This window comes from Anser cygnoides, chromosome 22, assembly GCF_040182565.1.
Source record: "Anser cygnoides isolate HZ-2024a breed goose chromosome 22, Taihu_goose_T2T_genome, whole genome shotgun sequence".
NCBI classification, from domain to species: Eukaryota; Metazoa; Chordata; class Aves; order Anseriformes; family Anatidae; genus Anser; species Anser cygnoides.
This window is the reverse complement of record NC_089894.1, coordinates 8,836,715-8,864,313: the sequence shown is the minus strand read 5'-3', so window position 1 is coordinate 8,864,313 and position 27,599 is coordinate 8,836,715. Positions and strand designations below refer to the sequence as shown.

The following is a 27,599-nucleotide window of genomic DNA, read 5'->3' as shown; positions in this document are numbered from 1 at the left end:
GCTGCTCTCTTGGCATGCATTTCTGATCGTTTAATTGCCTCGTCTCACGAGAAAGTTCGGGAAAAAAAAAAAAAGGTTAAAAAAAAAAAGGTCAGAAAGAAAAACAACACGTGAATGCTTGTGCGGGGTTTTCCTTCTGTTTTCTCATTTCATTTTGACCGATGTGAGAGAGGGGAGCAAGCAGAGAAAATTTGCAGGCGGGCTCCTTGTAGCGAGAGGATTTTTCTCCTCGACGTTGGGCTGTGCGTGTTTCGGGCCGCGGCGCCGTGTCCCCCCTTTGGGGTTTGGGGAGATGCCCCCTTTTTTCCTCGCCCCCCCCCTCCCTCCCGAACAAGACCTCTCTGGGCACGGGCCGCTTTGGGAGGGCTTCGCGGAACGTCCCAGAGGAGCTGGGGCTACGCAGGGCACCGGGGCGCGTTCTCGTGCCGGGGGTGCGGGGGTCCCGGGGCGGCCCAGGAGTGCCGGCGCCACGGGGGTGCTGCTGCTCCGCGGGTGCTGCCCCGGCCCGCGCGGTGCGGGGGTGCGGCGGCGAAGGAGGGAGCGAAAATCGGGGAGGCAAAAGCCAGCTCTTGCCAGCGCCGATCGGGGGAGAGGGTTCACGCAGAGGACACGTTTTCTAGGCGATTAGCTGTGTATTATAGCCAGGGACTGACCTCGCAAGCCCCTTGACCTCTCCGGGGCTGGACATTGTGCGGGGCAACCTCCCCAGCCCGGAGCGGCCGGGGCACAGCAAAACCCCGCGTGTGCGGAGCTCGCCGGCCCCGACCGGCCCCGCAGCGCCCCGGGCGCCCCCGGCCCCTGGGCGAGCCCCGCCGGGAGCAGGCGGCGAGCGAACGAGCGCAGGGAGGGCTCGGGGTGCTGCGCTGCTGCGTATCGCGGTAGAAGCGCCGTCGTTCCGAGCCCAGGCCCAAAGGCAAAGCTTTCCCTTATTTCTCGCGACTTCACTTCAAAGGGCTGAAAGCCCTCGGCGTTTGCTTGTTTGTCTGCTTCTTTGTAAGAGAGGAAGAGAGAAGGAGAGGGGGGGAAGGCCTTTGGGAAGCTGGGGTGGGACTGTAGTTTGGCTTTGCACAGCTGACTGTTGATTGCTTTACAAAAATAACTTGGGGGAAAAGAAACGTGAAATCAAAGCCGAGGCACCCCCTAACCCGCCGCGGACAGTTTCCTCGTCCGGCGTCGCATCTCGCGTCTCATTTTCAGAAATTCCTTTGTTTCCGAGCGTCCCCGCTTCCCCCCCCCTCCCGCCCCCGCCCCCGCCACTGCCCCCGGCGCTCCCGAGGCCGGGATGCGGAACCCCTTTGTTTTCTCTTGGTCCCCAAACCGGACAAAAACGGGTCCTGCGGGAGAGCGAAATCACGTACGGCAGCCCCTACGGCCCACCGAGATGCAGTTATCGGAGACAAGGGAAACCGAGGAAACCATCACAAAGAGGGACGCGCGCAGGAAAGCGGGGCCGCTCCCGCCCAGGTGCGGCACGGGGCTCTTTAAAACGGCTGCGCTCCGAGAGCCGTGCCGGGGGTTCTCAGCCCCTCTGACAGATTTATGATGCGCAATAAGAACGGCGTGTTTAAATCTGTAAATCAATCTCGCTTTCTCACTATATAAACGTTCATTTTATCTTTAGAAAGAAAACGGCTTTGATCACGGCACCTCGGAGGGTGAAGCCGCTGTTTATGGCCGTGTTTCCGACCCTTTGAACTGGGGGCTTTAAAAAACGAATGGGTGATTCTTTTGCATGAAACAAACCCAAAAATGCTAGAGGAGGTGCGGAGGGGGGTATCTGCCCCGTTTGCTGCCTTGCCTAGGTCTGTTGTGTTGTTGTGAGGTTTATTATTTATTTTTTTTAACCGGATTCCAGTCGTAGGGACGCTTCATTTTATGACTAAAGGGGAGGAAAAAAAAAAAAGTGATTGCGTGAAGCTGAAGTTGCGGCTTCTGAATCGACCTGAAGTTCCCATATAAACCTCCTGTTCCCCAAGAGTTTCCTCCCTCGTGGGACCCCTCCATCTCCCTTTAATCGGATTTTTTCCCCGTTCCTCCCACACTTTGAGCCAAACGCTATCTCCCTACAACCTCTTCCACTCGATAAAATCGATTAAGAAATAATCGAGGGCTTTTGAAAACGAAGCGCTGCCTCGCTCACTGCTTTGCAGCGGGGGAGAGCCAAGGCTCTCGTCCCCTTCTCCCCACGGTCGGCTTAACTGGTGAAAACCCGCTTCTAGGCTTTTAAATTAATGTCCACTTTTAATACGAGTTCCCTTCAAGCTTCAACCGTCCTGCGAAGAGGGAGGGAGCACGGCAGCTCCCAGTACAGCCGCCCCGCCGGGGGCTGCCGGGGCGCGTGAGGGGCTGCGGCGAGGGCTCTGCCCCCCTCCTGGGGGACCCGGGCGGCGGGGACACAGCGCAGGGCCCCCGGTGTCCCGCTGCTGCCCTCCCCCGGGAGGCGGCCCCGGAGCCGCTTCCCGTGGCCGCGCAGAGCCGCCGGGGCCGCGCGTTGGCCCCGCACCGAGCAGGCGGCCGGTGCCAGGGCTCCGCGGCTGCTCGGCGGCTGCTCCCGGCGGCTGCCTTTGTTGTTCAGGCTTTTTCAGGATCTTGTAGCTGGCAGCTCTCTTCAGAGTCACAATTTCTTTTTTTTTTTTTTTTTTTCAAATGCTGGCCAAACAATAACAGCAGCAGGGAGAAAAGGCCTGGCAGTGAGGCGGAGGAAATGGTGAGCTCTTTAAAACATGGTACCAGGAGCATAAATATTCTCAGCTGTTTTCGGCTCCAAAACAGTTGTGCTATTCAGCACAAGATGAGTAAAAATCTCGGTGTTGGGAAAAAAGAAAAGGAAAGGAAACACAAAAAGCACGGTGTTGCTTAGCTGAGCTACGGTCCAGCAAGCCAGGAAAGGTTTAGAGGAAGGTCCAGGAAAGGTTTAGAGAAGTGTTCAAATGCTCTCAACTTCAGGCAGGAGACAAGCGGGGGAAATAAACCTAAACCGCAGACCTTTACTAGGGAAGCGGATGAGAGTCGATTGCCGCGTGCCCCACACATCACATGCTCGCGCGGCTGTGCCAGGCAGCCGTGCAACAGCCGTGGACAGGGGAGGTGTCTGCAGCTCTAGGAAAGCTTCGCTCAGTTCGAAACTTAGTTAAAAAAATACTGTTCCGGTGGAAGGTCACAGTGGTCCTTTGAGTATGAAACTGAAAGACCCCCTTCCCCCTTCCCTATCACGTGATTCATTAAATAATTAATGCAGAGGTTGCAGAATAGATATGTATTCGTCAGGAAAATCGCAGACATGGTCTCCTTGTGTCTGACGTGAAATTCAACTGTCCTTTAAAAAACAAGCCTATAGCTGAGGGGAAAAAAAAGAGAGAGAAAGAGAGGGGGAGAGAGAGAGAGAGAGAAAGGGGGAGAGGAGGAGAGAGGGAGAGAGGGAGAGGGAGAGGAGTCTGCAATAAAACAATTCTCAGGAACCACGAAGCCACGCCGAGGGCTGGATTATTGTAAGTAGCAGGGGCTTCCCAATTCCTAGCGTGTCTATATGTCCATGTAAATTTATTGTTTGTTATTAATGTTATTGTCGTAAAATGTGACAAATAGCCGTCTTCATTTCCTCCCATTTCTCTTCACATGGTGGTATGTGTGTTTATACCCATCGAGGCATTTCATTGATATTTTTAGGAATATTCCTCTCTCTCTCTCCCTCTCCCTCTCTCTCTCCTCACAACCTTTTTTCTCCCTTTCTTGATTTATTACAATAAACATGTCAGCAGCAGTGCGGCTGCCATTGTGTGTGTGTTTGTGAGAGAGTTGTGTTGTTTATAGTGGTGTCCAAGATAAATCATTTCTCGAGTGAAAATGATGTGCAAGCGATGATATTTTAGAGCGAGGATCTCTCTCTACCCCACTCCCTGGAGTTGATTATTTCAGACGATTTACAGTAATAGATCAGCAGCTAATATGAAAGCTCTGTAGCTGGGGGTCTTAAATTACAGCATCTGTGATTACCAATTAAGGAAAGATTTGTATAAATTTGGTAAACCGGGAACGCCTCATTGGCATATAAACCTAGTAAAAGAGCACGACCTTAATATAAAAATTACAGTGCGGAGTCTTGCGTTACAGCATCCTTTTATCAACGATAACTCATTTTCTTCCCACTTTCTCCCAGTTTCTTCCTCCCGTCCCCGGCAGAAGGGTTTCCTCGCTGGAAACAGGCACAGGTTGCTTTAGCAAAGCAAGGCAACTTCTGGAGGTGTCCCACTTTAAATCAAACACAGAAATAGGGCTTAAAAGGCGAAAATGAAATTGCGTCGGGAAGCCCGAAGTTAGCTGCTTCCAAGAGAGATACAAACGTGGTCTCAGGCAGGAGAGGGAGTTGGCCCGGAGACCCGGCACAATGGGGCTGCGGCAAGCGGGGCGCTGCCGGCGGACCCCGTCAGAGGCGGCTCGCCTCGGGTCCTTCCAGCCACCCACCGCTGATAGCAAGGGAAAGGGGAACCGACTCGTTGCGGGTAGTTCGTTGTTCTTTTACAGCAGGCGGATAACTGTGCGTGGCTTTCTAGAGCCCTGATCTCGCTAAGGCTGTGACGGTGATGGATGAAGAAATAGAGAATAATGTTCTTACGATGAAAGTTGGAGAAGGTGCTCCAAGGAATGCTTTATATTTAGGAATCCAAACCTGTTATCTACCTCAGTAAAAGCACAGCTCCAAGGAGTAATAGCAGTAGAAATAAGCTTAAATGGTAGCAGAACCTGGCTGGCAGCTGTTACCTTTTTAACGATTGCTATGCAAAGCATAGCTGGACTGTAACAGGGAAATTCCTTTAAAGCCGCTGAGTTACGGTAGCGAAGCTGAAGCCGTGGGGATACGGTGCGTGTCCCAAACCGGGGGCACTACTGCCTGCCTTAATGTCAGCGCGAGGAACGCAACCTCCGCGGAAAGTGGGATGTCAGGAGCCACGCACTGCCCTCCCTTCCCATCTCCGGACTGGACCAAATTGGTCCTAACCGGGAGTGTTGAAAGGGAAGGAGGAAGTGAGAGATCGCGGTTTTAAATATTTTACAAGCTCCAGCATGCGAGGAGTCAATAAAACTGACAACAGGAGCAAAGATTAAATGTTCACACCGGATTCTCAGATGAGAATTCACCGCTTTTCCCCCCTGCTTCCCTTCCCTTCCCTTCCCTTCCCTTCTCTTCTCTTCTCTTCCCTTTCCTCCTCCCTGCTCACCAGCCAAGTCTAGCACCACACGAGTGGGGATATTTAACTCTGTCTGCTAGTGTAAACCTTTATGTAGCAAAATTAGAGCAACCCAGCGACTTTCATTAAATATTAAAGGAGATCCAGGGACGGTGACTGAGCCAGAAATGCAGCATCATTCTCTGTCATGCTCCGTATTAGTTTAAATTGTCGGCTTCAAATGGATGCAGACATCCTCCCCCCCCCCCGCCCCGGTTCCCCCCCCCCCCCTTATTTTAGTCGGTGACATTTTGGTTTGGTTTGTTGCCTTTTTTTTTTCTTTGTCTTTTTCTATTTGTTTGTTTCCTGGAGGCTTGGGATGTTGAGCGTGAGAAATTGGCACCTCGCGGGGGGCGGCTGCGGGCTCGGAGCGGGGGAACCACCCGCAGCCCCCGCCCTGGGCGGCCGCCCCGTCTAAATCAATACCGGGGCTTTCTTGAGCCCCGGGCCGGCCGCCATTGTGCGAGTGTCGCCCTTCAATAATCAGACGTCAGGAGATGGGGCGGCCGGGTGCTGCCTTGTCGCTCTGGCGGAACCCGTGGTGGGGACAAGCCGCCTCCCTGGCCCGGGAGGACAGCCCCAGACCCTAAATATGGCCTCAAAGGCCGCAGACCCTGAGTAAGAGCCTCAGAGCCCGATTAATAGACGCAGAGCCGGGATAGGATCCCGGGCGCTCAGTGAAAAGCCCCAGACCCGGATCAGGAGCCCCAGAAGAGCAGACCAAGGCGGGGACGGGACCCCCGAACCCGGGAGAAAAGCCTCAAACCTTGCAAGGCACCCCAGACCCAGGGAATACCCAAGCACAGGAGGGGAGCCCAGATCCAGGATGGGATCCGAGCTGGGCGGGTGGAAAGCAGAGCTCTAACAGCCCTGCCCGCCCCGGGCCGGGGGTTGTAGGTGGGAGCTGGGGCGTTTGGGTGGTGCAAAACAGCCCTTGGCAAGGGATCGAGACTGGGACGACACCCCACGGCTCAGGGCTCCCCGCTGCTCCCTGCACCCATGCCAGCCCCAGCCTCCTCCGCCAAAAGAAATTTCTCCCCGCCGCCTTTAGCGGAGGCCCGAGGGAAGGGCAGCGGGGTGCCCCCTCTCAGCACCGCTCAGCACCGCCTCTCGCCGCCCAGCAGCTGCCCTGCTGGAAGCTTCCCCAGGCCCACAACCACAGCGAGCAAATCGTTCCTTACCACAGTTTCTTTATTAAGTTGTTGAAAGCGAGTTTTATAGAAAGTAGCTGTTGGGCTTTATAGTTACAAATGGTAGAAATAATATTCAAGAGACGGGAGGAGATAATAAGCTATTTCAAGTAGCTCAACCAAGGGCTGTTTCATTAATTTCTGTGCAATATGCTTTCCTCCTTGCCTGTCACCTCTTCAGAAGTTCCTGGTCTATCAGCGCTGCGAATCCGTGTTTCTCACATCTCATCCCCAAAGAAACCTCCCTCCCTTCCCGTCTCGGCCAGACATACCCCATCTTTTCCCAGAGAGGAAGCTATTAACGTTGTAAATATGAGTCAACATCACCTTAATTCATAATTTATGGCGGGCGGTAGGAGAGAGTTATTTAAGATCAAAGCCTTGCGGAGGGCGAGAGCTGCACGGCAGTAAGCGGAGCAGAGCAGAGCAATAGCGGAGCGCAGAAACCTGCGGGGCGGGCGCGGAGCGGCGGCGGGGGCGCGCGGCGCCTTCTCGCGGGGGGCGAGGGCAGCGGCGGCCCGGCACCGGCGGCGGGGGGTCCCGGGCCGCTTCTCTGCGCGGATGCCGCTGCTGAAGCCAAGCGTCGCAGGGCAGCGCAGAACCGGCATCAGCCGAAATCCAGCTGCGAGGCAGGCCCGAGAAACCGCGGGAGAGGTCGCGGAGCTGATGCCAATTATGCTTCATTTTACTATGTAAAAAGGGAGGCGAGCACGCTTCACGGGCAGACAAGACAGTAGGGAAAATCTGCTCGCTTTTCACTGAAATAGGCAAAAGTCTGGAAACGGTGATGGTTTCCTTTGAAGTTTTCTCTCTCTCACACTTTGGCGGGAGGAGGGAGAAAAGAAAGGGGGGAGACGAAAGAAATAAAAGTCAATAACCACTTTTCAACACTTCACCGTGTGTAACCGACCCATTTGAAAAGGAAGGCTATAAATCAGAGGCGATGGTGGAGATTTGACTCTTTTTTTTTTTTTTTAGCATGGATATGAGGGTAGGGGTTAAGAAGAAATTCCCTCTCGTTGCTATTTTGTCTCCTTTTGATGTCCGACTCAATGCGAAATATATCAGTGCTTTATTGGCAGCGGTATCTAGAGGTCAGGAGAGAAGCCTGAAAACCTTCGGGTCAAATTCTCTCCGAGCACGTCCCGGTGAGATCAGTAGGGGATGGCAGACCGCAGCCTCTCGGCTTGTGGGGACGGGGAAAGGGACCGGCCGCCCGCCCCAGCTCCCGCTCCCGCCGCCCCGGGGCGCCGGCAGCACCGCAGCGCTCGGAGCCTGCGGGCCCCGCCACCTGCCTCGGGTCCGGGCTCCGGCCGCTCGCCTCTGCCCGGCATGGGTGGGGGGTTTCGTGGGGAGGGTTTGACCCCCACACCCCCCCCGCACCCCCCCGGCTTCGGAGCCGACGCCGCTCAATGTCACGCTTCCCCCTTCCACCAGCAGCCCGATCCGTATTTCCTCTCCCCGGGCAGAGTCGAGTCTAAAAATAACCTCCAGGGTCTGTTTTGTTGCTGCTGTCACCTCTCCCTCTGAGGTGCAGACGCGAGAGTCAACAATATTACCTGGCAAAGGGCAAGGCTTAAAGGCGGGGTATTTACCCGGGTGCTAATGGGAAGGGTTGGTGGGAGAAAAGAAAAAGAGAAGAGAGAAGAGAAGAGAAGAGAAGAGAAGAGAAGAGAAGAGAGAAGAGAAGAGAAGAGAAGAGAAGAGAAGAGAAGAGAAGAGAAGAGAAGAGAAGAGAAGAGAAGAGAAGAGAAGAGAAGAGAAGAGAAGAGAAGAGAAGAGAAGAGAAGAGAAGAGAAGAGAAGAGAAGAGAAGAGAAGAGAAGAGAGGGGAGGGGAGGGGAGGGGAGGGAGGGGAGGGGAGGGGAGGGGAGGGGAGGGGAGAGGAGAGGAGGGGAGAGGAGGGGAGGGGTGGGGAGGGGAGGGGTGGGGAGGGGAGGGGAGGGAAGAGAAGGGGAGAGAAGGGAAGAGAAGGGAAGAGAAGGGAAGAGAAGAGGAGAGAGAGAGAGAAAGAAAGAAAGAAAGAAAGAAAGAAAGAAAGAAAGAAAGAAAGAAAGAAAGAAAGAAAGAAAGAAAGAAAGAAAGAAAGAAAGAAAGAAAGAAAGAAAGAAAGAAAGAGGCAGAAGGGGGAGGGTAAAAGTTATGCAAAGCCCATCGAGTCTTTCTTTCTTTCTTTCTTTCTTTCTTTCTTTCTTTCTTTCTTTCTTTCTTTCTTTCTTTCTTTCTTTCTTTCTTTCTTTCTTTCTTTCTTTCTTTCTTTCTTTCTTTCTTTCTTTCTTTCTTTCTTTCTTTCTTTCTTTTCTTCATTCGTTTCTTCCCTTTCCCGGGACAAGACATATGGAATCAATTTTGAATCCTGACATTGAAGGCTGGCCAATTCCTACTGGCTCTAAAAACCAGAATCCATTTGGTTCCCTTCTCTCCAGCACCCCTTGTCACTCAGTATTATAACAGTCTTGCAACATTTTAAGTCTTTATAAAGAGAAACAGCTTTCCAGATAGATACCACGGATTCGTGAGTGGGGGAGGTTTGGGGGCTTTTTTTTTTTTTTTTTTTTTAAGGGGAATGTGAGCGCAAACTGCCCCTCCCGACACCCCCATTTCATCCCCCTCCGCTCGGTATCTCTGCAAAGGGGCCGTATCCTTGCAATACTTTAAGCTGTTTTGGAAGACTTTCTGGTTTTCTCCACGTCAAGTCAGTTCCATTTGAATCGAGAGAGTCCAAAAAAATCAAAGCTTCTTCGGAGAAAAAAAAAAAAAAATCGCGTCCGAGCAAGCTGTCAGCAAGATCCACCGGGGTGCAATAAAGTAGTTTCTTTTCTTCATAATTTGGCTGCTTCAGTTGTGAATTCGCACCACCCTGATCCGGCCTCGCTACTCCTTCTTGATGTCCTGGGTTGAACAGTAACGCAGGTAAGAAGTTAAAAAAATGAATAAAAGAATGGTGCAGCTCTGCCTTTCCTACCTTCTCAGCTCCGACGCTGTGAGATATAATTAATGCTCCGAAGGCTTTGACAGGCTTCTCCACCGGCCATCATGAGCTATAGCCGACTTTCTCCTGGTAACAAATTAAGACTGATGCCTCGGGAGCAGGACTGGGGAAGCTGAAGCTGAGCAAAAATTATCTCGCACGGTCCATAACCGAGACCGGGCACAAACTGTTTCTTTCCAAGTGCGTGTTTACCCGTGAAGTTTGTCCGGGACACATTTGTTAAAATTTTAGCACCTCCCTCGTTTGAAAAAGAAACTACAAAAGCCCATTGGAAAAGCGGGGTGTTAAGCTGAAGAATGTATGTGATGGTGATTTATGGCCCCACAGAGGTTTTTGTTTACTTGAAGCAGACCCTAATTACAACGGCTTCTAATAAATAAATAAATAAATAAATAAATAAATAAATAATCCCAAGCTCTGTGTATGTCCATAGCGGGGTTTCCCTCTCCAGGTCTGGTTGTAGGGGCCAGATGTGACCACCAAACGTCTGGGTAGTTGAGCTGCTCGTCCTTTTAGCCGTCCAGTGCATTTGACCGAAATGGGTAAGACTCAAACATTTGTCATAGAAGAGGTGGCTATTCGGGGAGTCCGACCTACTCGCGGAGCCCAAAAATATCAGGCTTTTAAAAAGAGGCAAAGTTTTTTTTGGTCTGGGGAGAGAGGTGTCCGAAAATGTTTCATTTCGCTCAAATGCAATTTCTATAATTGAAAAGGAAACGCTCGGGAGGGCGAATTTTCGCGTGGGAATATTGAGTGCAGTGGTCTGCGGACTTGCGCTGTTCGTTTCTGGCTCAAAAATCCTTCCCCCCCCTCGCCCCCCCCCCCGCTCTTCCCCCACGCCGTGAGCTCCCGATTTCATTTTAAGAGTGAGACAATAAAATCGGTTGCATGGGGAGGGAGGAGGGGAGGTGGAAGAGAGAGGGAGAAATCGAATTAAACGCAGAAAGTTTTCTAAATATATACGTGTGTGCGCTCTCTGTTCTCCTTTGGTTCCTTTCCATTTAGAACAAGATAATAACTCAGTCCCCTGGACAAGTTGCCAGTTCTAAAAATGTCCTCATACATTGTGAAACTGGAAAAGTTTTGACTCAGTGTCTAATATTTCCCGAGGCGAACTGGTATATTGGCAGAGAGCATGAGCTTGGATACACAAGCGTCTGTGTTTTTTTTTTTTTTTCCCTGAAAATTGCTTTGCATTAAATTTCCTCAGCTTCAGAATTATCTTTACTCGCCTCCAGCTAAACTTGATTTTTTTTTTTTACCAAGCGCTTGATCTGTTGGCGAATGAAATCTGAGAAGAAACCGCAGGCCCTAAGTGGCTGTAATTTAATTGATTTTATCATAAATCATCAACTTCATGAAGAAGCAAAGTTTTCATTGAAGTAAATTGATATTAATGGACACTTTCTGAAATCTAGCCATATAGATCTGTATGTTGTTGGTGCTCCCACTTCTCCTCTTTTGGGACAGAAGATTTGGGTGGGGGAGTATTTTTCCACACTTCTATCTTTCTTTTCTCCCACTCTCCCTAAAAACGACTTATTGCAGCGTGGGGGATCTGAGCCCTGGCGTGGCGAGGTGGGGGGGAGCTGGAAGCTCAGTTCCTCTTTGTGGCATTTTACAGCAAGGGCGAAATCCGGGAGCACCGAAACGAGGCTCTTCTGGGTGGATGAACATCGAGCAGCTGGGCTTCTTCGGGTTGTTCCCTTAGCTAGGTTGTCCGCTCTGCCCAGGGGCTTGGGGGCGTCGGGATGTGATATTTCTGGGAAAAAACACGTGCGTTGCAGCGAGGTGCATCCCGGCTCAGCCAGACTTGCTCGCATCCGTGTTAGAAATAGGATTTAAAACCTCCTCTTCCATCTGCCTGTCCTCTGCTGTGTTAAACATTGTTGTTCCCAAAGCTTTCCCTCCTAATTAAAAATTAACTAAGAACCCGGGAAAGAAGGGAGCCCTTTGATATGGTGATAAGTTTGACAGACCAAATACCCGTACCGTAAGAGAGGATTTTAGCAAAGGGCAGTGGCTCTCCTCTGTGCCCATTGGTGGCCGTCTGTGGGGCGATTGCAGAGATGTACACTGAGGGTAGAATGCGGGACTCGGTGGTATCCTTATGGTTCCCTACAGAAGATAAATATTCGGTGAAAACATCACAAAACAGAGAAATATAATTTATTAACAGCTCTTCTTTCTCCCTCTCCTGAGACTCCCTGCTCAAAAACTGTTAGTCTTTGTGAATTATCACTTGAAAACAGGTAAAATGGAGCTTATTTCTTCTCCCAGGTTCCTTCTCCCCATGCTCAGGCCGTCTTCCAGCGACAGCCAGGTCCCGGATTCAGGCGAGTACCACTGCAAAAATAACCAAATTTCTTCCTTTTCTCAAAGAAGCAACCACGGTGGTAGCGTGGGTGCCTGGACCTCCTGGGAGGCGAAGGAAGGGCAGTGGGAGAAAAGTTTTGAATCCTCAAATCCTCTTTCTTTCTTTCTTCTTTCTTTCTTTCTTTCTTTCTTTCTTTCTTTCTTTCTTTCTTTCTTCTTCTTTCTTTCTTTCTTTCTTTCTTTCTTTCTTTCTTTCTTTCTTTCTTTCTTTCTTTCTTTCTTTCTTTCTTTCTTTCTTTCTTTCTTTCTTTCGGGGGGGGTGGGGGGGGGTGGGCAGCCTGGACTAGGGGCGAGGAGCCCGTCCCCAAGGCCTCCGAGCGCTGCCCCGCCGCCGGCAAGGCAGAGAAGCCCCCTCCGCTTCTCCTGTCCCCTAACCCCGGTGTTTCCCTCTGTCACCGTCGTCTTCGCCGTTTGGCTGGACGCCGAGGCTTTGGGAGCGGTGGTTGTTGCGGTCGCTTTCCTCGTTAGTGTTTGTTCGTCTCCTTCGCCTTCAGGACAAAAGATTAAAAGGGGGGCGGGGGTGTGTGTAGAATTAAAGAGAGCAAGCGAGAGAGAGAGAAGAACGAGCAGCTGGAGCTCCCCAAACCCAGGCCAGTCCCAGCTGCGGCGGCAGGGAGCAAGGGGCATCGGCTGCCTGGGAAGTTTGGGAAATTTGCTGATGGGGGAATTTGTGCGACTGGAGGGGGAGCCGGTCATTTACCAATTCTGTATAAAATAGGGAAAAGGTTGACGCGTCCCAGTCACGTGAGCACATAATTCAAGCTATTATTTTGGCATTTGGAGTGGGGGTGGAGAAGAAAAGCGGGGATGGTGATTCCCAGCCCGCCTCCGGTGAGCCGCTCCCCAGACACCCCTGTGCACCCGCTGGAACCGCAGCCCGCCTGCCTCGCGCACCCCAAACCCGCCCCGCCCCGACCCCGTCCCGACCCCGCCTCAGGTTTTGGCGACGGGGCGGGAGAGGGGTGGTGCGGGGATGCGAGAGGCTGCGGGGGGCTGCGGGGGGCTGCGGGGCTGCCGGGGGTGCGGGGGTGCCGGGCACCCACCTCACAGCAGCCTGGGAGCGGCGCGGGGCCGGGCTTTGGTTTGTTTTGTTGTTTTTTGGAGACAATTCAAAAGCACTTCCGCTGAGCGATCGTTAACCTGGTGAGTTATTGCTCCTCTAAGCAAAGGTCACGGGGAGAAAAAGGTCTAATCTGTCAAGGAAAAAACACTGCTCACTCAGGTTCATTTTGATTTCTTATCCGGGCTGGCTTCTGTTTGGGGTTTCAGGAGGTCCTGGACCTTCCGTAACTCCCCCCTCCCTCGGGCTCTCTGTTTGAGGAACGGGAGCGAGGAAACCCAGACTCCTTTAGACCAAAAGCAAAAGGACCGAGGGCGGCTGAGCAGCCCCCGGGGAGGCGGTGGGTGCCGCGGGGGCCTCCACCCTGCCCCGGTGAGGGCCGAGCAGGGGCTGGGTGGGATCCGCACCGCCTCTGAGAGAGAAATTAATGCAAAGCAGATAGAGCAAAGCCCCCCAAACAAAACAAAGAACATCGGGGGAAAAACTCGCTCCATCCGTCGCTCTCCTGCCTTTACTGCAAGGGAATAAATTAAAAACAATGAAAAACAAACAGGTCCCCGCCCCCGGAGCCGTTATTTACGCCAAATCTTTTTTGTTTGTTTGTTTGTTTCTCTTTTCCCCTCCTCCCTCCTGCAACCACTCCAAATAAACGCGATTTTCCTCTTTTCTCCACCTCCTCTCGGTCTGCCCTCTTCTCCCGGGCCCGGCGTGGGAGGAACTTGCCGAGACTCAGATTTCGTTTGCTGAGTTCACAACGCAGAAAGGGTGGTGGTTTTTTTTTTTCTTTCTTTCTTTTTTTTTTTCCTCTTCACAAATTTCTGTGTGTACTCTTCAGAGGCAACTGAAAAGCCCCAGTTAACCGGGGAAGGTTGTGATGTAAGTGGAATATTGCCAAAGCTGTGTATTAAAGTGTGCGCTCATGTAATAATAATACTAATAAAAATACAGCTATGGGCCGCCGACTAGAGAAGGTCACGAGCATCCGCGGGTGATTTATGGACTCGGGGATGCTGTCACAAGCAGAGTGGGGGTGTGAGGGGAACATTTTTATTTAAGATTAATAACATCAACATACAGAACGGAAACGGGATTATTAAAGCGACTGAATGTTTCCCAAAACGAAAATATTTTTAAATGAGATTGCTTTTTCTTTCTTCCCTTCTTTTCCCTCTCTGAGTCCTTCCTGCGAACGTGGCGGCGGTAAATCTCGGTGTGGCTATAAAAACGTTACGGCTTGATATCGTTAATTCTGATACCAAATCTCTGCTGTGCGAGCGGTGTCCTCGGACACCATAAAGCATCCCCCCCCCCTTCGTGGCGATCCTCCGACCAAACTGGAGTGCGGGAAAGAACAGGCCCCCCCGGCCCCCCTCCTAATCCCCAGTCCTTCAGGAAAGCGGCCTCGTGCTTTCCGCGATGTTTCCTGTCCTTGGACTCGGAGCTAATTAACCGCCTGTGCTTAACCCCGAGCCCCCCGGCCCCGCCGCCTCCTGGACCCCCCCGGCCCCGCCGCCAGTTTCGCCAGCGCGGCCCCCGGCGGCCGGTCCCGCGGGGGCGGCGGGGGAGCGGGGGCAGCCAGGCGGCCGCATCGGGGTTTTACGGCAATAAACCTCAAAAGCCCCGTGCCCCACCTCCCCCCCCCCCGGCTCAACTCGGGTACGAACGCGCGGCGAGCGGTGCGCTCCCTGGAAATGCCGTGGCGGCTCGGATGAGGAGTAACCTCCGAGGGGAACTGCTGGGGCTTTTGTTATTAGAGCCTGTCTTCTCCCCCATTCCCACCCAGCATTTCTCTGTATGATGAATTCCTTTTGCATTCCCTTGTCCACGCTTTTCTGACCGAAGTTTCATACTTTTTTCTTCCCCCCCTTCAGTTCTTCTCCTTTCTCAAAGTCCACCACAGCCTCGTATTTGCTGGACCGGACATCCGAGAATTGGTGAGTTTTGCTGAATATCCTACCTGGTCCCTCTCCCTCTGTCCGTCTCTCTGCATCAGCCTTGGAAGCCATTCCTGCTGCAGTCACCCAGCGTGACCCCCCCCACCTGCACGGAGCACGGTGCCCTGGATTTCAGTATTTCCATTTTGCTACTTGCTTGTCTTTAAACTTTGTGATTTATGGCCGTAACTTTGAGGGAGTGTTTTAAATGCAAGATATTTCCTGTACTCCCTTTGAAGGGAAAGCCAGTCAGATCGCAACATTTGCTGCCAATTTTGTGCGAGGAAGTTACATTTTAAAGAAAAATAAGCTGCAACCAAAGCAAAGATGGTAATACACAGCAAGCCTAAAAACTCTTTAGAAGAACTCAACACATAAACGTGCAACGACCTCCTTATTTTTTTTTCGGCTGCCAGTTAAGCTTAAAACAAAATTTTGCACTTCAGAGGAGTTACTTGCAGAACCCGAGATACTTCTGATTGCCTAGGTACCATAATAAGTCAGTGGACATCCATATTCAGAAACCTACAGAGTACTTCACCTACAGAGAAGTCTTTAAAAAGAGTCCGCGACAGTTTTTCCTCTCTCCTTCCCTGGAGTTTCAGCGCCGGGGGCTCCAAAATATGAACTAACTTGTAGCAGAGGATTTATTTTGGAGCACTTTATAAAAAGTCACACGGGGATAAAAAATCGCAATAGGGATGTCCCCGGTCGAAACTCTCACTTCAGAGATCTGAACGTTGCAGTCAGAACAATAGCTGGAAACACCGTAGTCCTTGGGATAAGACTTTATCCATCACCTAGAAAACCGTGGCTGTCCAACTCAGAGTTAAGTTCTCTCAAAACTCAAATGTTTGCTTGGACGCACTTCTTTCCCCTTTCCAGAATCACTCGCCTAAGGTGAAAAAAAAAAAAAGAAAGGCGATGCAGCCCCCCCAGCCGGGGCATGCCTTCCCCGCGAAGTCCACAGAGCCCTTCTGGTCACTCCTTGTCTTGTTGCTAAACGTAAATCCCCCCCGTCAGCACTTAGCCGAAGGAGCGAGCGCCAGAATTAAAGGAGGGAAGATAATTGCGATGGGCAACAAAAGTAGCACTTAAAAAAAAAAAAAAAAAAGTGCAGACACCTAAATTCTTTGCCCTGCCTTCCTCCCACTCGCCAGCCCCTCCTCGTCACGGACGCTCCCCAGAACGCAGCTCGGCGAGTTTCTGGGAGCGGAGGAAGGCGTGCGCCTCGGGCCGCACAGCGGCACCCCGAGCGGCACCAGCGGCTGCCCCGACCCCCGGCCTCAGCGGTCGCGTCCCCCCGGTGCTCGCGCCCCGACCCCCCCGAGCCGCGGCTCCCCCCCGCGGGGCCGGGAGCCGCCCGCAGGCAGCGGCCGGGACGCGAACTCCGCGCGAGTTCCGCGGGCCCCCCCCGGCTCCCCCCGCGCCCCGGAGAGGCTGCGGGGCCGCCCCCAGCCCCCCCCCCCCCCAGCCCCCAGCGCCCCCCGGCTCTGGGCCGCCCCGGGGGGGGCCTCTCGCCGCCGAAGGGCCGCGGAGGGGCAGCGGCGGCTGTTGAAAGCGCCGCGACTGCAGCCGGCAACGGGGGGGGGACACACCATGACTATGTTGAAACGGTTTATTAGCATAAATTGACACCTAATTGTTAAACACGTGAATCAAAGGCAAGCTTTGCTATCTTTCTGTCTAGGCCTCTGTCCACCACGTCTGCAATTAGCATAATTTTTCACTAGTGACGCTGTTTGGGAGGCTCGTTGGCTTTGCCCAGCAATCCAGCCCAATTCTTTATTTTTAAATATCCCCTCCGCTTTATTTCCCCCTCGCCCCCCGCCCTCCCCGTAGCCTGGATTCTTTTCGTTATTATTTTAATCCTAGCCAAGCATTGCATAGTTAAAAGGGGGGGGGGGGGGGGGTTGTGTTCAGCTTTTCTTTCTTTCTTTTTTTTTTTTTTTTTTCCCTTCTCCTTTCCCTTCTTCCCCTTTGCTGTGGTAAAGCAGAGGCCATTGTTATCAGTGAGCAGAGCGTACCAGTCTATAGGGCAACTAGAATCTCAGGGTTTGTCCATTCAAAGCCCTCAGTTTTTCTGCACATCTTGGAAGCTGGAAAGCATCTTGATTTTTTTTCTTCCCAAACGGAGACAGAGACAATTTGAGCTGCCGTAACCGAAAGCTCCACTGGCTGAGCCCCCTCCCCCCTGTTTTGGCTTTTTTTTTTTTTAATACATTTATACATACATATGCTGGATTTTTTCCTCTCGTGTACTCCTTTAACGTTTTTAAAGGAAGGGGGTCATTCCTTGCTTATTGATTGCGTGGATGCTGGATGTGAAAATATATTATGTCTGCCTGTGCTTTGCTCGTCAGAGACTAAGGTAAGCCGGACTCAAATAGGCTATCACTTTGTGAATGGCGGAGTATATGTCCCAATGATTTATGACCATATGACTCCAATCTCGGTTCAAGAAGAGTTCACAAGCTTTAAGCTTCCTTCCACGCAGAGGCTCTTTTGCAGCCCTCATCCAGGGCCCTTTTCCCCTGCTTTACAACTGGGGAGTTAGGCTTGGGGTGAAGCTCGGTTGTGGGGGAGGGATGAGGGAAATTTTAGGAATGTGTCTCTATTTTCCAGGCATATGCACCGCAAGGCAGTCGCTGGGATCTGAGGTCTTTCTCAGCAGCCGACTTATTGTTAAGGGCATGTGTAGGATATTTATTATCGATAATAATTGAAATTAAACCCGGGGCTATTCCTGTTTTCACCGGCTCCGGGCAATATTCCTTAGGAGGGGCGGGGGGAGGGGAAAGGCGCTGCTCTTCTTCATAAACAGAGCCAGGTCGGGAATTTAGGATTTCCAACATGGAGGGAACGGTTTTACGAGGAAGACATCCGCCTTAGAGTTCCTCTACCTTCTTCCCCCGGGCGCTGGATTTCCCTTCGCCCGCAGCCCTCTCCCCTCGCGCCTTTCCCCTCCCCGATTTTATTTCCGTGCCCCCGAAGCTTCGCCCCCAAAAGTTCCTGGCGAGGAGTTGTGGTTAAACGTTACGGCTGGCAGAGCGAAACTTGGAGCGCGAGGAGACCCCGGCAAGGACCCTGCCCGGCTTTAATTGGAACAGGAGATAATCGAATATTTATTATTCTGCCTGAGATTTTTTTTTAAACAATTCCTTGGAGTAAATAATTAGGATTGCGGCCGTCCTCGGCAAAGATAAATGAGCGGCATTTGTGAGGCGCTGAGAGATGAGGTACAAAGCAAATCTCTGGAAGCCACAAGCGAGAGAGCTTTTGGGCGAAGGGGACTGTAAATTTATTTCATGGCCTTTTTTTTTCTAAAAAAAAAAAAACTGTTATTTTTAGCTGCTTTCGCTGAACCTCTTCACTCGGTTCTCTTTTCAGTTGGTTTTGCTTTTTTTTTTTTTTTTTTTTTTTTTAAGAAACCTATGCCAGACAGGAAGGCCTTGGAGAAATTCCCACCTCTGCCCTTCTAGACATTTTCAGCAAACCTATTCATAATAACGGCGCTGCTGTTTGTTAATTAATTCACAGCTTCTCAGCTATGGTACTGGAGTATACTTTTTAATAAGACTTATTTATCATGGTGCGGGAACCAGAGGAGAATAACTCCCAGCAAAGATATAATTCTCCCTATAGACAATAATACATCTCGGTGGAAGATACAATACAGATTTGGGAATGCAGAAAGGATTTAATCAGTGTAAAAAGCAAACCAGTCCCTTCGTGGACACTGTCTGAGGCTGTGTTAGAAGTATACGGAGGTTTCGTCTGCCATGGCAGAGGAACACAGCAGTCAGGGAAGGGAAGAGAAGGGAACGGAAAAAAAGATGTTATTTATTGTTGAGCTGTGGCTCCTGTTAAACCCCAGTACTCAGAAATATCACATTAGATTCTATCTCCGCAGAGTTTATTTTATTTTATTTTATTTTATTTTATTTTATTTTATTTTATTTTATTTTATTTTAGAGAATGAAAGAGCCCAGATAAAATTAAATATACAATAGGTACAATTAAATATACAATGGATATCAATTTCAAAACAAAATGTTCAGTGGCTCCTTGCAAACTCTGAGCTGCAGAGAGAAGTCACTGCCTTTTTAAAAGATGTTAGCTACACATCAGATTATTTTCAGTAATAATAGTTTTCATATTTCTGAGGGTATTTTTACTCTGTCTGCATTGTAGAGAAAGTTTATGTTAGAAAGAAAGAAAAAGAAAGAAAGAAAGAAAGAAAGAAAGAAAGAAAGAAAGAAAGAAAGAAAGAAAGAAAGAAAGAAAAAGAAAAAGAAAAAGAAAAAGAAAAAGAAAAAGAAAAAGAAAAAGAAAAAGAAAAAGAAAAAGAAGAAAAAGAAAAAGAAAAAGAAAAAGAAAGAAAGAAAAGAAGGAAAAGGACAGAGAGAAAGAAAAGAAAGGTTTCATTTTGTAATTTGAGGTTTTGAATTGGGTTTTTAGACTTCTAGGGCTTGGACTTGGGGAGAGAGGAATGATGGAAAATCAACGGGCTACAAAGTTAGGAGCAAATGGTCTGGTGACACGTTTGTTTTCTAAGGGAAAAAAAAAAAGGCAATTAAACTGCTTTTGGAATTACATCTTGGCAACAATAGTTCCAGATTCAAGAGCAATGAGTATGAAGCACTGTAGGCAACAAAAGGGTATGTTTTCTAAATACAACCTGTGCTGCCAAAGAAAGAGAGAGAGAGACCAACAAACAGGCTGAAGGAAGCACATTCTTGAATTCATGCCCCTGCTTAAATCTGCTTAAAATATTTGCCCCGAATTCCAAAGACATTGTGAGTCTCTGTGTAAACAGCAAATTGAGCCAACTGTGTCAGGACACTTTTACCTGGATAAAACATATCAACTATTGGCTGTTTTCAGTTTTAGAACAAATATACCAGAGAGTGGCCTTACAATAAACTCAGCATACTGTTCTGACTCTAAAACATCCTGCTGTTTTTTATGTCTGCGAATGGCTGATTTGAATAGGTCAGGGATAAGAAGGCACGAATCTCATTCCTCTCATGCTTGTAGCTAGCAATTATCTGTTCCATATTCTTGTATTTACGTTAATGTGCACAACTGCACATGGATCTGTGTGTGCTACCCCCCTCAATGGGTATATGTGTGTATTCCTATGTGTATATATAGAGAGATGAGAGATAAATATAGATGTAAATAGACGTAAATAGATGTAACCACATGTACTTACTGAGCATGTGCGTAGTTATACAACCTCGTTGTTATGCTCTGAGAAAAAAAGGGGCAAACAAACAACAACCAGGAAAACTACTCCTAAAAATCAGCTCAACACTTTTGCACTAAAACATCTGATGAGCTTTCTTAGGCTGCACACAGGACAAAATCTGCTCAAAGCATCTGTTCACCCCGTTCTGCAGGACCCTATTCATGTCATGTGCCTTTCAGGCCCCAAGATGGATTCATAGGCTGGGTACTATTATTGTGTGTTTTCTCCTAACCTTTCAGGTCAGCTTCAAATAGACAGCTGGAAACGGCCTGTCACGTGGCCTTGGGGTGCCAATGTTCTGCCATAGGGGTGTCAAGACCCTGGTAGCCGGAAAAATCATTTTGGGGAATCCCAGAGATGCAGAAGACAACATACTACGACAGCTCCACGCTCTTTGGGGGCTACTCCTATGGGAGCACCAACGGGTTCGGCTACGAGGGTCCGCAGCAGCCCTTCCAGCCAGGCTCTCATGTGGAGAGTGACTATCAGAGGTCTGCCTGCTCCCTCCAGTCCCTTGGCAACACAACCCCTCACGCAAAAAGTAAAGACCTGAATGGGAGCTGCATGCGTCCAAGTTTGCCCCAGGAGCACCATCCACCTCCAACTGTCTCGCCGCCCCCAAACCCTGCCACCAACAGCACCAGTAGCAACAGCAATAACCAGTCAGGGAGCAGTAAAAGTGCCCCCAGCAAAGCCAACCTCAGTGCAAACGCCAGTCTCACCAAGCAGATTTTCCCCTGGATGAAAGAATCGAGGCAAAACTCCAAACAGAAAAACACTTCCCCTAGCACAGGTACACTGTTCTGCTCTTGTAACCATCTGTTTTCCTAACTTGTGAGGTAACAGAGCCACTGTCCGGAGGGGTCTTTTTTGGAGGAAGGTTGGGGGGGAAGGATCCAGAGAGGATCCAGGTGCTGGGCATGATCCCAAGCAGCCTTGGCCCATCCTGCAGTGCTGACCGAACCCTTGGTTGCTTCTGAACATAACCAGGGCACCTCGGGGAAGTGCAGCCAGGTGGCTGTACACAGCCAATGTCTGGCCGTGCAGATGCAGACACCCAGAAATGTGCACCCCCGATCAATCTAGAGATGAGAAAGCCGAGTGCTTGTTTTCTTCCTTCCTCTCTGCCTCCAGACACAGCAGTAAACATGGTGCTCTCTGACTGTGTGTGCCTGTAGGGAGCATATGCATAAATACGAGGCTATTTCTGCATGCATACACACATGCATCTCTAATGCAATCGCAGATAAAAAATCAGTATAGAAATAGCACTGTTGTGACAAATGCACTCACATAAGCTCTGCAGCATGCACTTCACTACATTAGTATCGTTTATCTATTATATACATGCTTATATTACAAAAACATAGGTACAAATGCGATTTGGTGTTTAACAATGTGCGTGTAAATATTTCTGTTACACAAATATGAGCTGCACACAAGATGTGTATGTGTATTAACACCTTGGCAAACAAAGTACCTCCCAACACTGACCCATGTTAATATTAATTGGCTTTGCAGTGAGTGCCCCCCTGCCAAATATTATTTTCTCAAAATTATCTGTTGAAAATAATCGACTCCTAAATAAATGGCCCTGGAATCCTTTTCTACATGACATGATCAAATTTTCATAAACCAGGGGCAGCTTTGGAGAACAGAACTCTTAATAAATGACATGATTATGGAGTGCAGGCTAATGCAAGGGGGTGAGGGAAGGGGGGGGTTGAACTCTTGTGCCTGTTCCAGGATTTATTAAGAAACGATGCATTCAATTTCTGCATGTAAGTAATTATCTTTTATTTCATTTCGCGGCCAGCAGAAACCTGCAGTGGCGAGAAAAGCCCTCCAGGCTCCTCGGCCTCCAAGAGAGCCCGCACAGCCTACACCAGTGCTCAGCTGGTGGAGCTGGAGAAGGAATTCCACTTCAACCGCTACCTGTGCAGGCCCCGCCGTGTGGAGATGGCCAACCTGTTGAACCTCAGTGAGAGGCAGATCAAGATCTGGTTCCAGAACAGGAGGATGAAGTATAAGAAAGATCAGAAGTCAAAAGGCATGGGGTCTTCTTCTGGAGGGCCTTCTCCCACCAGCAGCCCGCCCCAGCCCATGCAATCCTCCGCCGGATTTATGAATGCCTTGCACACCATGAGCAGTAACTACGATGCCCCCTCACCGCCTTCCTTCAATAAGCCCCACCAAAATGCCTATGCCATGCCAACTAACTACCAAAACCCCATCAAAGGCTGCCCCTCCCAACAGAAGTACACCAACACGGCCCCTGAGTACGACCCCCACGTGTTACAAGGGAATGGGGTGGCCTACGGGACTCCCAGTATGCAGGGAAGTCCCGTCTATGTTGGAGGTAACTATGTGGATTCTATGCCCACCTCTGGCCCATCCCTTTATGGCCTCAATCACCTGCCACATCCCCAGGCAGCCAGCATGGACTACAGTGGGCCTCCGCAGATGCCTCCGAGCCAGCACCACGGACCGTGCGAGACCCACCCCACCTACACAGACCTTTCCACGCACCACGCATCTTCTCAGGGCAGAATCCAGGAGGCGCCCAAACTGACCCACCTGTGATAGGGAGCAGGGACAGGCTCGAGTCGACTGGATGGGACCCCGACATGGGACAGAGAGGAGGGGAAGAGGGCAGGACTGGCTTCAGAAGCATTTGTGTTGAGCTGTTTATTGTTTTTCTTTCGCTGATGGTTTTTTTTCTTTCGTTCTTAGGTTTTTGTGCTTGCCGTTATTATTTCTGGGTTCCATTAGGCACAATTTCCAACCATTTCAGTATTTACTGCCAAAAGCAGCTTTCTCTCTGAAGAGATATACCTCCTGTGGGTCAACACAAATGCTTCTGAAGCTGTTTTTGGGTAGATTTGTGGGAATCTAGCAGATTTTTTAGAAGCAACATCCTTAATTTTCAAACAAACTACAGATTACCGCTGGTAATTCTTGGACAGTGGACAGCAGAATAGTCAGCCAGCCAAATCTTAAACAGTTGGTGTCTCTGCATCTACAGAAACATGCACACCTGTCTATATAGGCAATCAAAAGAGATTCCCAAGAAAACTACCCTCCTCTTCAACATCTTCTCTAGAAAAACGTTGTGCTTTCCTTTCCAGCCTTCAGAGGAAGGGCATCCTTTTTTGATGAGTAACTTTCCACCAATCCCCACATAAACTGCAAATATACACACCTGCCAACGTGTAGCATTCACACTCTTCCCCTCTTACCCCACCTCCCCTCTCAAAAATAATTAAAAAAATAGAATAAGAGAGGTCTAAGAATTGAAAAAGGTTCAGGAAACAAATTTCTGAAATGCCTAAAAACCCAACCACACTAATAGCAGTCCAAAGAGAGGGAGAAAGAGTTGACAGGTCTGAATATTTTTCCACCTTTGCACTGATACTGTGAAGTTTCCATTTTTCCATTCGATGACACCGTTGGTTGACTTTTTTCTTTTTTTTCTTTTTTCTTTTTTTTTTTTTGGGGGGGGGAGGGAGCGGGGGGATTTTCCTTAGGGTTCATTAACAGAAAAGCAATCTTAAGACTTAGAAGTCCTATGCTTCTTTCCTCCTCTTCTCCTGACCTTACGTGAAAACAGGGTATATTTGAACAAATTGAATGTCCTCCAATCGAAGCAGAAGTGAATGGATCTCTAGTATTTGCTAATGCTTTCTTGTCTGGACATCTTTGTTGCACTTAGAGTTTACATATAATGGGTATAAAAACAACTTTGAAGGGTGTCCGTCCAACTCAGTCGAGATGTCCTTCAATAGGTGTGTGTTCTGGTGAACATTCATATATATTTATTGGTTATAGCCAGTTTAAAATATTTTCCTTTTTGTATTATTTATCCCCAATATTATGTATTTATATGAGGAAAAAAAAAGAATCAAATTGTACTTTTTTAGTATTTACTTGTTATAAAGGACATTGTGTTTCCTTGTCATTGTACAACAAGCTTATTTTAGTTATTGTAATTTAGAAGGACCAGTAGTTTTATGTTACCTTCGTACTTATGAATAATGTAATTAGTTCTACTGGAGGCATGAGAGCAGAACCAGCCTGTAATTGTATAGTCCCGGTTAGAAGAGCTAGAGCTGACCCCTCCCTCCCACCTCGCCCTCCTCTCCGGAGTTCTTTCTTTGTTCTTACAGTAGTTATTTTATTTCCTTGCTTAAGGGTTGTCTGTTGAACAATTCTTGAATAAACTTTCTGTTATCAATTTTATCTCGTCCTATCAGTCGGATTTAAAAGCAGAGAAAGAGAAAGAGAAAAAGAGAAAGAGAAAGAGAAAGAGAAAGAGAAAGAGAAAGAGAAAGAGAAAGAGAAAGAGAAAGAGAAAGAGAAAGAGAAAGAGAAAGAGAAAGAGGAAAAGAAGAAGGAGAAGAACGGGAAGGAGAAGAGGGAGAAGGGGAAGGAAGAGGAGCGAGCGAAGTCCCGGAGGGGCCGGGGCCGCTCCCGCTCCCGCCGCCCCGGGCCTGCTCCCGCCCGCGGCCACAAAGGGCTCACGTGGCGCGGGGCCGCGCTGCCATTGGGCCGCCGCGAGCACAAAGGCGGGCGGCGCACAAAGGGCGCGGGCCGCGCGCGGGGAGTTCCGCGGCGCCGAGGCGCTGCGCGGGCACGGCCGCGGGCACGCGCCCTCCCCGAGGCGCTCCGTCGGAGCGGGGAGGCGGGGGGGGGCCGGGGCCGGGGCGAGCCCCGCGGCTCCGGAGGGGGCGAGAGGCTCCGCTCCCGCGGCTGGCAGAGGGGGAGGTGTAGGTGTAGACGCTGCCGGGCGGGGAGGCCGGGCAGGCTTTAGGAGGTACCGGGGAACACCGACGGCAGGCCCGGGCCGTGGGAGTGCAGCACCGCGACGCCGGGCCTGCCGTGTGCCCGTGCCCCCCCCACGCGGGTACGCGCAGCCGGGCACGCCCGGGGGTGCGCGGAGAAACGGCCGCGTGCGGGGGGGACGGCGGCACGGAGCCGGGGGAGAAGCGGCCCGGGCTGCTCCCGGCCCCCACTCGTGAGCGGGTGGAGTTCCAGGTTAACGATCACAGCCCCCGCGCAACGGTAAATAACAGCACAAAAGAAAGACGGGGCTCGTTTTTCTCCCAGGACTGGGGCTCGCCTGTGCCTACCCGCGCAGAGAGCAATTCGCCAGTCGGGGATGCTGTAAGGCAGAAGCACAAAAGCGTGCGAGCTCCGCTTGGGATCGGATCAAATAAAAGGAGCTTGGCCTGGGCTGGCGTTCGGGGGCGGTTTTTCTCCCCTGTCGCCGAATGCAGCGTTCTCAGTGCCACATCCCGGTCGCCATGTTGCTGGGGTTTGTGGCACGGATTCCCGGGAAGCGGCTAAAAATGGGTACGGAGAAGCCAACGCCGAGGAAGGAGCACGGCTCGTGCTCCCGTCATGGGGGTTCTCGGCTGCCTCCGTCCCTGTAACCCCTCGCAGCCTCCGGCTTAATTTGCGCCCCCGCGTTGCAGACGCAGACACGGCTTTGTCTTCAATGAGTGCGTTTCCCAATCGCTCGCTAACCGTGCGGATTCCTTGCTGCTGGGCGATGCCTTTCCCCTTGAGTACGGGGATTTGTTTTTGTTCCTGTTGCCTCCGCACGGCGCGTGGGAAAAAAAATAAATTACTCTTTCCCGGATATATTTTGTTTCGTTTTGTTTTGTTTTGCTTCGGCACTTCAGTGTCAGTAAAAGCAGCGAATCCCGTTGGGGCAGGTTCCCTTTTACACCCCAAACTCCCCTGCTGCACCCCGGTCCCCCGGTGAACCCCACCGCGCGTCCCTCAGAGAGCAGCGAGGAACCGGGAGCCTAAAGACAAAGCCCGAAACCGCCAAAACGCCACTTTAGTCCAAAAAAAGCAAGAAATGATCGGAAACCAAACTATGAATTAGGACGTCAGTCCCTATCTGACAGGATTTATGTTTATTTCGATGAGAACATCCACGGATAATAAGTTTTTAGGGAAATTCTGCCAAACTCTAAAGCCCTCAATCGAACTGCGTTTTGTAATTTTAGTTTTAGTTTTTATTATTATTTTAATTTTTATTTGTCGTTTTGCTAAGCTGTGGTTGGGTATCTATTTCAGCTTTAGATTTATTATGTGTTTCTCTAAAACCCGTGCCACCCACACGGATGCTTTAACTGACAAAAGTTTCTAGGCTTCTCCCTGTGTGAATGCAGCCTGCCAATCCTTCTCTGCTGCAAAAAGGGAGAAATGGAGCTTGACAAAACAAACTAAAACCCAGCCAGATTTCCTTTTTGCAGCAGCAACTTTTTTTTTCCCCTAGAATTTTTTATTTTCTACAATTCCCGAATTCTGGGCCCTGGATTAAACTTTTCGACTCTTTCCTGCTTGAAGTAACTCCTTAGCAAAAGCCAAAATTCTTTGCTGAGTGAGTTAGGCCGAGCTGTCAAATTCTTTCGAGAAAAAGATTGATCGTTTCTCTCTTCTTTTCGGTTTGTGTGGACCTGGCCACTTTAAAAGAAAAAAAAAAAAAAAAGAAGAAGAAGAAAAAGAAAAAAAGAACAACAAAATCTTCTTGGGAAATGAGTTTTCATTTTATTTATTTATTTTGTAAACTCTGGAAGTGGAGCTGTTTATTGGCAGGGAGAAATGGGGGAAAAAGGTGGGAAGGCAGAAATGCGATTTCAAAGGTATCCGTGACCTTAAAAACACGTTTGGCTTTTAAGGAAAGCGTAAAGGGTCTGTTAAGAGTCGCTTTGGAAGCAGGATTACGCTGTTTCTTTTAAAGCAGTTTAACGAGGTAAATCTGGCCGATCTACCTGGACTCGACGTGAACGCCCACTTGATTTCCTTAGCGCCTCACACCCGGGCTCAGCCACCAAGCTGCGGACCGGACCGCCCCGCAGCACATCCGCACAACGGGCCCGCACCCGCGGCGGTGCCGAGGGCCCTGCTCGCCTGCGGTTCGGGGCCTTCTCCTCGGCTGCGGGCGGGCACCTCGGGCGGGCAAAGGCCCTTTTCCCACGTCCGCCTCCCCGGGGGGGAACCAAATGTCCCGAGCCCAGCGACGGCGTCGCCGCGGGGCCGCCCGGCACCGGCAGCACCGGGCAGCGCGGGCAGTGCGGGCAGTGCGGGCAGCACCGGGCAGCTCCGGGCAGTGCGGGCAGCACCGGGCAGTGCAGGCAGTGCGGGCAGCACCGGGCAGTGCACGCAGTGCAGGCAGTGCGGGCAGTGCACGCAGTGCAGGCAGTGCGGGCAGTGCGGGCAGTGCAGGCAGTGCGGGCAGTGCAGGCAGTGCGGGCAGCACCGGGCAGTGCACGCAGTGCAGGCAGTGCGGGCAGTGCAGGCAGTGCGGGCAGTGCGGGCAGTGCAGGCAGTGCGGGCAGTGCAGGCAGTGCGGGCAGCACCGGGCAACTCCGGGCAGTGCACGCAGTGCAGGCAGTGCAGGCAGTGCAGGCAGTGCGGGCAGTGCGGGCAGTGCAGGCAGTGCGGGCAGTGCAGGCAGTGCGGGCAGTGCGGGCAGTGCGGGCAGCACCGGGCAGTGCGGGCAGTGCGGGCAGTGCGGGCAGCACCGGGCAACTCCGGGCAGTGCACGCAGTGCAG

General features: G+C 50.7%; 1 protein-coding gene and 1 long non-coding RNA gene across 12 annotated transcripts in view; one reads left to right on the top strand and one right to left on the bottom strand.

Annotated features, from left to right (window-relative positions):
- Positions 1 to 24,264, top strand: part of HOXB3 (homeobox B3) — a 57,625-nt gene extending 33,361 nt beyond the window's left edge. For 4 of the 11 annotated variants that reach the window (XM_066981749.1, XM_066981752.1, XM_066981751.1 and 1 more), the window contains 3 exons: positions 14,714 to 14,776; positions 20,270 to 20,823; positions 21,847 to 24,264. In XM_066981749.1, the coding sequence (XP_066837850.1) occupies positions 20,388 to 20,823; positions 21,847 to 22,613 (1,203 nt within the window). In that variant the 5' untranslated portion in view covers positions 14,714 to 14,776; positions 20,270 to 20,387 and the 3' untranslated portion in view covers positions 22,614 to 24,264. Of the gene's footprint in view, positions 1 to 26; positions 3,489 to 8,614; positions 9,328 to 12,040; positions 12,926 to 14,713; positions 14,777 to 16,277; positions 17,148 to 20,269; positions 20,824 to 21,846 lie in introns of those variants that run through there. The other 7 variants (XM_066981757.1, XM_066981756.1, XM_066981755.1 and 4 more) reach the window with 7 other exon arrangements.
- LOC136786825 (uncharacterized) lies at positions 10,719 to 12,272 on the bottom strand. Its single transcript, XR_010826285.1, has 2 exons — positions 12,179 to 12,272; positions 10,719 to 11,524 (listed from the first exon to the last, which is right to left on the bottom strand). It is a non-coding gene; the product is annotated as an uncharacterized lncRNA (long non-coding RNA).
- Positions 24,265 to 27,599: the final 3,335 nt, after the last annotated feature.